The 11,647-nt window shown below is 40.1% G+C and overlaps 1 protein-coding gene and 1 long non-coding RNA gene across 2 annotated transcripts; one reads left to right on the forward strand and one right to left on the reverse strand.

Moving 5' to 3' along the window:
• The first annotated feature begins 1,504 nt into the window (after window positions 1-1,504).
• LOC115142669 (uncharacterized) lies at window positions 1,505-3,539 on the forward strand. Its single transcript, XR_010458768.1, has 3 exons — window positions 1,505-1,576; window positions 1,948-2,066; window positions 2,257-3,539. It is a non-coding gene; the product is annotated as an uncharacterized LOC115142669 (long non-coding RNA).
• Window positions 3,540-9,995: 6,456 nt separating this feature from the next.
• gemin6 (gem (nuclear organelle) associated protein 6) lies at window positions 9,996-11,643 on the reverse strand. The gene is made up of 2 exons (XM_029682312.2): window positions 11,305-11,643; window positions 9,996-10,968 (listed from the first exon to the last, which is right to left on the reverse strand). Exons 1-2 carry the CDS (start codon window positions 11,430-11,432, stop codon window positions 10,581-10,583), a joined length of 516 nt encoding a protein of 171 aa, XP_029538172.1. The 5' UTR covers window positions 11,433-11,643; the 3' UTR covers window positions 9,996-10,580.
• Window positions 11,644-11,647: the final 4 nt, after the last annotated feature.

Genomic DNA, 11,647 nt, shown 5'->3' on the forward strand with positions numbered 1-11,647 from the left:
CAGTACATCTTGAGTACACCACATTTTAATTAAGAGAACAATATCCTGTGACTGTGGCAATAGTTTATGTATGTAAAATCAAACTATTTGGTTTATTTGAAGAAGTGCAAGTGTTCCACCTTCAGGTTATACTATGGTTTGTTCCCTAGGGTCAAAATGTGGGCTGTGAGTCACCCAAATGGCACCCCATTCCAGACACAGCGCACTGCTTTTGATGAGCCCGAAGTACCCTGGTCAAAAGTAGTGTACTATATAGATACCATTTGGGACACACCCAATAGCCTAAAGTAATTAACCTGGGTTTGTCGTCTTCATTGTAATCATTCTTGGCTATTCTCCCAGGTTTCTTCCCAACGGACAAAGTGCCATAGGGTCATCCTGTCAGTTGCTTCCAAAAACATGTTATTTGTCTGGCCCGTACACTATGTAATGGCTGGAGTTTGAGAATCATAGAAATCGAATGACTAGAACGTGCATTCACATTCAAGTCACGTCCCGCGATGGGTCAACTGACGGCAACATCAGTGTACCAATATCTAGGAAAGTAATAATGACCTTTTAAGGAAAGTTACTTGAATTTAGCGACCAGGTTGTATGTGTGTACTGCATGTATGTGATCATCTCATTGACAGTGACTCTGGTGTTTACCAGCAATACTGTGAAAAAGCCTCGGCAATAGAGACCTCTTTAACCCACAACACGTTGATGCAGTGTCAGAAACAGTAATTGTGCCACGTCGGTAATAAACTTATTGATATTTGATATTTGGCGAATTTACCACGGCTAAGGGCTGTTCTTAAACTCAACGCATTGCAGAGTGCATGGACACAACCCGTAGCCATATATCACAAACCCCCAAGGAGCCTTATTGCTATTATAAACTGGTTACCAATGTAATTAGAACAGTACAAATACATGTTTTGTCATACCCATGGTATACGGTTTGATATACCACAGCAAAAAAGCACCATTGGGCATCTATACCAGAATGCTAACAACGTTTGCACAAGTAATAGTGAATTTCAATGGAGGCTGCTCGCTGAATATGCTAACGAAAATAAACAAATTGCAAAGACAGGCAATCCAGCTCATAAAGTAAAAAATACACTACCAGTCAAATGTTTGGACACACCTACTCATTCAAGGGTTTTTATTTATTTTTACTATTTTCCACACTAGAATAATAGTGAAGACATCAAAAGTATGAAATAACACATTTGGAATCATGTAGTAACCAAAAGAGTATTAAACAAATCAATATATATTTAATATTTTTGATTCTTCAAAGTAGCCACTCTTTCCCTTGATGACAGCTTTTCACACTCTTGGCATTTTCTCAACCAGTCCCACTCAGCCAAGTCAAACTAGTGAAATTTGGTTTCCCGTAATGATATTACATCACAATGACCTATCTGTTTATCTGGAATGAACTTGCTTATCGTGCTGGCACTTTCTGACCAATGGAAACTCCCCCTACATGAATGGCATGCTGGGTGAGCTGAATTGATACATAAAAACATTGTATTGCTCACACAGATAGAGGATTCAGACACGGACAGCAGCAATGGATCATCAGGTACCTGGAAGTTCTTCATTTCTCACCAAACAAAATGTTTAGCCTGTTTTAAGAGCATTTTAAGAGTCTATACATGTGTTATGATTGATTCCTTATTAGTTTAAATATGTATACTCCATACCTTTTATATCTGTTTCCAGTAATGGTTTTACCATTTAAATAGTTTGCAGTGTATGTATTGACATAGTGTTTCTTTGTGTGTGTGTGTGTGTGTGTGTGTGTGTGTGTGTGTGTGTGTGTGTGTGTGTGTGTGTGTGTGTGTGTGTGTGTGTGTGTGTGTGTGTGTGTGTGTGTGTGTGTGTGTGTGTGTGTGTGTGTGTGTGTGTGTGTGTGTGTGTGTGTGTGTGTGTTGATACTCTGGTGTGTTTCAGATGTGTGCAGCTATGAGGGGGGTTGTCCTTCTCTTTCTGCTTTCTCTCTGGGCTGGAGACAAGGTGGATGCTCAGATTAGTGAAGCAAATTTAGCTAAACTGATTACAGAGATGAAAAAGTGAGTGCTTCTCTGTTTCATTGTAATCATATAGTCTCCGTTTTATTACCACATGCCTTATTAACTAAAGAAACCTTGCATTAATATACTATAGGGAATTGTCCCCAAACTCTACAATTAAGGTCAACCAAAGTACGTGCTCTGTGTTCTGTCACCACCTCTGTCTCTCGATTTTTCTGCTGTTGTTCAGGTTCGGACTGCAAAATCGTGAGTATGCCATGGCTGTCAGGCTCACCAAAGACGAGTGCCAGACCGGAGAGTTTGATGTCAACGTTGAACCAGAGGTGGTCAAGGCGGCACTTACTGCCGGACAAATCTACAAAGGAGACAAGATCATCGCAGCCATACCGTATAATGGCTACCACGCAGAGTATCGTCTCCTGAGTATTACTACCCAGGATATGGGCTACCCCATATTACACCTGACAGATAACAACAAGGACTGTATAATCTTCTTTACCACATTCTCTCCCTGCCTGGAGTCCTGTATGAATGAAAGAGGAGGCCACAGCATTATCCCTGACCTTGATAGGGCCTTTCGTACTAGAGACCTAAACTTTAAGGCCTTTGTGTTCGAGAAAGTCTGGCAACCTAAGTGGGGTGGGGCAAAAACCAATCCCCCAAGGCAAAATGTACTAAACTCCTTCAATACAATACATAAGAAAATCCCCCTATATCGCTGTACACGCAGCACGTGTTATTATTGCAATGAGATGAACACAGGTCACTGTTTGGAGGGCTACAGTGGCTGAGTGCACTCCTTCAAGTCCAGCTGAGCCAATGAAGCCTCCTGTATCTGTAGAGGACTGTCAACCTCTCTCTCCCTTCATCCCTCTCTGTCTCTCACTGTCCCTTTTTGCCCTTTCCTCAGTATCTCTGTCCCTCCTTGGGAGAATCTCAATTGGTTTTGCTCGACTCCTCGCGTCCTCTCCTCCATCCTCTCCTCACCTCCTTTTGAAAAAGGTCAAAGGTAATCAAATAGAGGAGGAAAGGAAACATGCAAACAAATGTGCTTGTATGAAATGACTCTCCTTCACCAACACGTAATCAGGCAAATGACATTTACAAAGGAGTAATCCCCAAATACATGTGTTAAGTGGTAAAAATAAATGTAGCTGGTTGCACTTGGCATTTTATAGAGAAATAAGTATTGTATCGTTTTTTAAAATGTGGGCATGCTTTTCTTAGAGAAACAATAGCTGATTCAAAGGGGGTGTGGCAGATTTTAAAACACTTTCACGTTTCCCGCTGGGAGGATACATTTGTGCTCAGGCTATCGAGGAGAGGAGGACCACTTTTTTGGTTTCCGGGTCCCGGTGGAGAGGAGGACAGGGCGAGGATGGACTTTTTCCCAATTTGAGAATCCTCTTCCCTATCCTTCTTTCTCTCTATCCTTCCTTCCCTCCCTCTCATTCTCTTTCACTTTCTCCCCCACCACAGTTCCACAGTTCAATAAAGTACACTATTACAGGACCATCTCTCTCTTCATTCCTGTGTTGTATTGTAGGTGGGGATGTAGTGGTAAGAAAGGTGGATCAGATAATAATAGATAAGACACAAGCTGATTTGTCATGAGGATGTTATGTCATACACAGGCAGTGTAACAATGTTCTGGGAATGAAATACGAATATCACACTGTATAACACGTTCATGAAAATGATTTGCTGGCTAAACAATGAGACAAGAATAACACAATCTTGTCATATTTTAACAAAGTTATGACATTCATGACAGTAACCTAAAGAGATGGTAACACATGTTTGTAACTGTGTATTTTGACATAGTACTAGTTTATTATTGGGTTAACATTAAACAGTCTGTAACTGTATCCTATACAGTATTTATATCAATGCAAGGTTATCAGAACAATAAGATGCATTGAAAAACTTGAAGCTACGGTATGACTGCAGTTGAGGCCTATCATCGTGGGGCACTATGTTATACTTCATTGGCTGTGACATTACATAAAACACTTCTTCTCTGTGTCAAGTGCCCATTCCAAATTGACCCCAACATCTGTGAAGTTGTAGAGCTCTGGAGGACTACTTAGTTATAACACACAATGTAATACTGTAGCTCAATGTGATACATATCCCTTATGTATTGTTGGAAGGGTTGGACGGTATCCAGATTTTCATATCGTCATACCCTCCTTCTCTCATACTGGTATATTTAAGCAATAAGGCACGAGGGGGTGTGGTATATGGCCAATATTCCACGGCTAAGGGCTGTTTTCAGCACGACGGAGAGTATGGACACAACCCCCGATGTACCTTATTGTTATTATAATCTGGTTACCAACGTAATTAGAACAGTACAAATAAATGTTTTGTCATACTCGTGGTATGCGGTCTGATATACCACAGTTGTCAGCCAATCAGCATTCAGGGCTCGAACCAACCAATTTATAAATAGTATTAGCGGCTTGGTACACAAGATTGCGCCAAAACAAACGCAAAAAGCGCCATTCGGCGTCTATACCAGAATGCTAACAACATTTTCACAAGTAATAACGAATTTTTAATGGAGGCTGCTCGCTGAATATGCACACAAAAATAAACCAATTGAAAAGACACACCTACTCATTCAAAGGTTTTTATTTATTTTTACTATTTTCTACATTGTAGAATAATAGTGAAGACAGCAAAACTATGAAATAACACATATGGAATCATGTAGTAACCAAAAAGGTATTAAACAAATCAATATATATTTCATATTTTTGATTCTTCAAAGTAGCCACCCTTTGCCTTGATGACAGCTTTTTACACTCTTGGCATTCTCTCAACCAGCTTCACCTGGAATGATTTTAAACCCGTCTTGAAGGAGTTCCCACATATGCTGAGCACTTGTTGGCTGTTTTTCCTTCACTCTGCAGTCCAACTCATCCCAAACCATCTCAATTGGGTTGAGGTCGGGTGATTGTGGAGGCCAGGTCATCTGATGCAGCACTTCATCACTCTCCTTCTTGGTGAAATAGCCCTTTCACAGCCTGGAGATGGGTTGGGTCGTTGTCCTGTTGGAAAACAAATGATAGTCCCACCAAGCCCAAACCAGATGGGATTGCGTATCACTGCAGAATGCTGTGGTAGCCATGCTGGTTAAGTGTGCCTTGAATTCTAAATAAATCAGACAGTGTCACCAGTAAAGCACCATTACACCTCCTCCTCCACGCTTCATGGTGGGAACCACACATGCAGAGATCATCCGTTCACCTACTCTGCGTCTCACAAAGACACGGAGGTTGGAACCAAAACTCTCACTTTTGGACTTATCAAACCAAAGGACAGATTTCCACCAGTCTAATGTCCATTGCTCGTGTTTCTTGACCCAAGCAAGTCTCTTTGTCTTATTGGTGTCCTTTGATAGTGATTCCTTTGCAGCAATTTGACCATGAAGGCCGGATTCGTGAAGTTTCCTCTAAACAGTTGATGTTGAGATGTGTCTGTTACTTGAACTCTGTGAAACATTTATTTGGGCTGCAAGTTCTGAGGCTGGCAACTCTAATGAACTTGTACTCTGCAGCAGACGTAACTCTGGGTCTTCCTTACTTGTGGCGGTCCTCATGAGAACCAGTTTCAACATAGCGCTGGATGGTTTTTGTGACTGCTATTGAAGAAACTTTTAAAGTTCTTGACTGGCGTTTCCCTTTTCTTATTTGAGCTGTTCTTGACATAATATGGACTTGGTCTTTTACCAAATAGGGCTATCTTCTGTATACCCCCATACCTTGTCACAACACAACTGTTTGTCTCAAACGCTTTAAGAAAGAAAGAAATTCCACAAATTAACTTTTAACAAGTCACACCTGTTAATTGAAATGCATTCCAGGTGACAACATCATGAAGCTGGTTTCGAGAATGTCAAGAGTGTGCAAAGCTGTCATCAAGGCAAAGGGTGGTTATTTGAAGAATCTCACGTATAAAATATATTTAGATTTTGTTTAACACTTGTTTGTTCAACACTTGTTACTACATGATTCCATATGTGTTATTTTATTGTTTTGATGTCTTACTATTATTAAACAATGTGGAAAATAGTAAATAAAAACAAAAACATTTGACTGGTACTGTATAAAGGTAGGACCTACTGAATGTCCGTTTTTGTGAGTTTGGACATTTACAAGCGAATGTGAACCAGAGACATTGTGCAAATGACTTTATTTTTTTGCATTGTTTGTAACTTATTTTGCACTTAATGTTGCTGCTGCCGTCTCTTATGACCGAAAAGAGCTTCTGGACATCAGGACTGTCACGTTCTGACCATCGTTCTTGTGTGTTTTCCTTGTTTTAGTGTTGGTCAGGACGTGAGCTGGGTGGGCATTCTATGTTGTGTGTCTGGTTTGTCTATTTCTATGTTTGGCCTGATATGGTTCTCAATCAGAGGCAGGTGTTAGTCATTGTCTCTGATTGGGAACCATATTTAGGTAGCATGTTTTGTGTTGGGTTTTGGTGGGTGATTCTGTAACGGTTTTCTTCTGGTGAAAGAGAGGCAGACCAAAATGCAGCGTGGTTAGTTTTGTACATCTTTAATAAAGATGAAAATACAACAATCTACAAAACAAGAACCGTGAAAAACCGAAACACTCCTATCTGGTGCCACAAACACAAAGACAGGAACAATCACCCACAAGAGACCTAAAGAATATGGCTGCCTAAATATGGTTCCCAATCAAAGACAACGATAAACACCTGCCTCTGATTGAGAAGCACTCTAGGCAACCATAGACTTACCTAGAGTACTACTCTAACCACAATCCCATAACTACAAACAACCCCAGACAAAACAAACCACATAAATCCCAATGTCACACCCTTGCCTAACCAAAATAATAACGAAAACACAGAATACTAAGGCCAGGGCGTGATAAGAACAGCAATTACTGACCTCAAATTGGACGAGATTAATAACCATAGTTGGTAGTGAGTGGAAAAGCCAAGCGGATGCTTCACATTTATACATCTGGTGAAATATCTGCCTCGTTGCTCTGTGTATATATAGGCTATGCTGAGTCTGTGTGGAGTCTGGAGTTGCTAGGGCAATGGGCCTGCCTGCTCTGAGAATAGGGGAAAGAATATAGGAGAATAGGGGAGAGGAGAATATAAGACTGGAGAAGGAAAAAAGGCCAAGAACAGAGAGAAAAACCCCAAGGATTTCAAGATAGTAGCAGTAATACATATAACTCATCCAAAGGGATTTGACTTCTCAAACATGGCAATTAGCTAACACAATATGATGCCCCATCACCTTATTAATTCAGCCACTTACTTAGATTAAAGAGCAAGTTACATTTAAGGGTTACATTAAATTAATACATAATTCTGTGTTTTTCAAGCAGGGAAAAATTATAAAACACATAAGAATTATCTTGCTAAATGCAGAAATGAAAACGCTTCTTATTGTAATTTATGCTCGGCATCAGACAAATTTCGTGGTTCAATTGCACTTCTCCACTCAGATGAGAATTCACAAACAGGCATTCTATGAGCAGACAGCGCTCTGACTGATTTGTAGCTATACTGAACAAAAATATAAACCCAACATGCAAAAAATGTAAACGAGTTTACTGAGTTACAGTTCATATAAGGACATCAGTCAATTGAAATAAATAAATGAGGCCCTAATATATGGATTTAATATGATTGGGCAGGGACGCAGCCATGGGTGGGCCTGGGAGGGCATAGGCCCACGCACTGGGGAGTGGGTGGACCATGATCCCGATGAAACTGAAATACATGGGTCTAAATTACAGTATGTAGCAGTGAATTGGTTTAGGTCTTATCTGACCAACAGAACACAAGTATGTAATGTTGGTGATGTTCTGTCAGAGGCCAAAGAAATATCCTGTGGAGTACCGCAGGGATCTATTTTAGGGCCTCTCTTATTTCTTATATACGTTAATGATATTCCAGATACAGTAAAGGGCAAACTCCTGCTTTATGCTGATAATTCATCCATACTGGTATCAGGGAAGGATGCAGTTTACATAGAGGAGACCCTGAGTAAGGAATTGCATTTTGTTAGAGATTGGTTGTCTGACAACAGTGTCACTACATTTGGGAAAAACTTAATCGATTTTGTTTGGAACAAAATGTAGATTGCTTATTAAGGCTGACAAGTATACTGCACAGGCAAGGAGATTGAATCTAAAACAAATGTATCTTATCTTGGTGTGTTCCTAGATCTTTCCCAAGACCTGATTGCAGCTAAAATTATTTCTAAAATGGCAAACAAATTGACATTTTTACATCATAACACTAGATATTTTAAAATAAATTAAAGTTAAGAAACTGCTTGTCTCAACCTTGATTCAGTGTAATTTTGATTATGCCTGCTCTGCTTGGTATAGTGGGTTCTCAAAAAAACTGAAAAAGAGAATGCAGGTCAAGCAAAATAACGTTATTAGGTATATGCTGAATGTCCCTCTTAGGACCCACATAGGGGTACAGGAGTTCCGGAAGGTGGGCTTGTTGCCTTTGGAGTCCAGAGTGGACCAACTTGAACTTAATCATATGTTTGACATCTTAAATGATCGTGCCCCATGTTACACGAAAAAACACATTGATATGGTCTATAACCAACACAGTCACAATACCAAAGATAGTGTTATGTCATGTAAAATCCCAAGAGTAAACAGTACTGCAAGGAGCACATTTTTCCAAACATGCATTTGTCTATGGAATAGCCTGCCCTTAGAAATCAAGCAAATAAAAAGTAAAAATAGCTTGAAAAAAGCAGGCAAAGGTTTTCATTTGGTTGTCTAAGTAAGGGAAACCACTAAACTGTCTCTTGTACCCCCCCCCCCCCCCCCCACCACCACTGCTGGTCAGGTGTATTATTTGAAGGATCGGTATGATGTGAAATGAATAGATTGTTTTAATGTGAAATTAATATTATTGATTTTTAAGGTTAGGGAGAAGTGCAGTGAATGTTGACACTTTTTAGGATGTCAATATAAATTCATGTTTTTATGGTTGGTTGTAATTTTGACTTGTCTTTTAATCATTACATGTTATTGCTTTTCCCATAGAGGACCACTTTGGAAACAAGTGTTTTAATTAATACTTTCCAGTAATATCCTCTGGGTCCACATTGTGCATTTTGTTGTATATGTCTGTTGGACCAAAATAAATTACATTTAAAAAAAAGCTTTCTGTGTGCGCATGGAACATTTCTGGGATATTTTATTTCAGCTCATGAAACACGGGACCAACACTTTACTGGTTGCGTTTAGGTCTTTGTTCAGTATACATTTCTCCAGTGCTTTTCTCGGTGTAGCCAGCCTACTTTACTCTAGTACGATTAACTTTAAGCAAAACATTAGAAAATGTAGCAGGCTACGTTCTTCCTATGATAAACATTAAATGGCCGGGCATTGTTTTTACATAAAATAATTTGCTATTTCAATGTAATTTCATTTTCTACCAGCCAAATAACATTGCACTTCTGTTGTCATCTGATGAAAATGAAGCTATTTTCTGCTGAATGTGTTGCGCTAATGTCTTTTCTTTGAAGAAAAACTGTAGTTGCACATCCCTGATCACTCTATTGATGCAAACGTTTAATATACCCCTGTCAATACCCACCTGGATTCACCTGCTTCCACTTTCTCCCATTGTGCTATTTACAAACAAACCCTTGACTGGGTCAACTGTTCTGAGGAACTAAGGTAAGCGTCATAATGTAAAATAATGTGACAGGGGTAAAATGAACAAACGTGATCTGCTTTATCTCTTAACATATTGCACAAGTTGACTGTAGGTATTTACTTAAAAAGTAGCTACAAGTATTAAAATGTATTGGGGAAAAAAAACATCCTGTGGCTTTTTCCAAATACCCCAGTGTACAGTATACCACCCAAGCCTAATTATTGGAGATTTATTCAAGTTTTATCAAGTCAAATTATTTACAATTAAAGATTCATAACATAGATTTTATAGGCACAGGTATTTTATTTGTTATTTTTTATAGATATTTAAGTGTAGCGGGACAGATGCAACTATTGGTTTGTAAGTAACAGTGCACGTTTAATTACAAAAGTATATTACAAAAAAGGCATCTTTAGAACCAAAAAGTCACATTTCGTAATGTTGCCAACTGTTTGTTTTGTGATAGCAATGTCCATTGTTTAATATGATTATAGTAACATTTGAACCATCAACAATCCAAAGCATTTTAAGTGTCTCTCAGTTCATCCCAACAGTCTAGAGTGGCTTTCCCCTCCTCGACCTTCACTTATCTAAAAACGTAGGATAGGTGAAAGACACATGGCCAAGACCCAATTCCCAGTCCATCTTTTTCCCCACATAGAGGCAGATGAAGGAGACGAGACCATTTTAGACTATTGACATCCACTATGAGCTGGTTTCCCTGACACAGATTAAGCTTAGTCCTGAACTAAAAAGCTATTTCAATGGAGATCAAGGAAATAGACCATGTATTTTATTCCAGGACTAGGCTGAGCCTGATCTGAGTTTGGTAAACTATCCCTATATGTCAAAGTGAATCCTTCATCAGGAGTTGGCAGGCTGGTCTGGAGTTGAATCAGGGTTGCTCTCCACCAGGCTCTGCACTCGGGCCAGGATGATCTCGTTGGAGCTGCTACAGTCTTCCGCTCCGTAAGGGGCGCTCACTGTCAGCACGTTGGCCACGCACAGCATCTCGCCTTTCTCTTCCACGGGGATGCGGTTCTTTTCCAGCCACAGGCGGAGGCGCTCTTTCCTGTGCCTCACTTCTTCCGGGCCAAGAGCGTGGGCTCCTGGGGGTGTGAAAATGACCCTCAGCCGCCCCGCCGTTTCTTCATTACCCTCCTGGAGGACCTCTACTTCCTGCACTGCATGGCCTGTCACAACTCGGACCGTCGGTGTGCCTCCTTTCTCCTGGAAGGTCACTAGGACTATACTGAGGGAGAGAAAATAGGTAATGCATTGAGTGTCAACTCAGCTGATATACACCCCTTTCAAAGCAACAATCCTGGTATTGTCTATGACTGAGTCACATCAAAAATATCACACTGTAGCTAGGGATAGCAGTTACGAAGTAGGATGCTCAAACTTAGATCTCATAACAGAGTGGCGTCTTCACTCGTCACTGTTGTAGCTAGGTACCACACTATATAAGTGGGAGAAAAAACTGACAAATCAGTGCATTGGTGTATTATTTTCATATGATAGCTATCCATCAACAAATTGTTCACATGGCCATCGGGAAAGAGTACTGGGAAGTTGACGAAGTTACCTGGCAGATACTGGATCAACGGTAAAAACCCAACCATGATGTTGTTGTTTCTCGTGCGCTGTCACTTTGACCTCTTTGTTGACATATTTACACCACTCCAGTGGCTTCAGTTGACGCCACGTGTCCATTACTATTTCAATATACTGACCGAGAATAAGTTACACTGGGCTTTAATCTCCAAATCAGGTGAATGAGCTGGCTACTGGCTAGCTGGATTGAGCCTGTGATTAAATTTGTCCGACGGTCAAATGTGTCGTAGAAAACAGTGATACAATTCCAAAGGTTCCAGCCCGAAGAATTAAATACCTCGTTACATATTACTAACCTCTTCACCAACCTAATA

Source organism: Oncorhynchus nerka, linkage group LG15 (assembly GCF_034236695.1).
Source record: "Oncorhynchus nerka isolate Pitt River linkage group LG15, Oner_Uvic_2.0, whole genome shotgun sequence".
Taxonomy (NCBI): Eukaryota; Metazoa; Chordata; class Actinopteri; order Salmoniformes; family Salmonidae; genus Oncorhynchus; species Oncorhynchus nerka.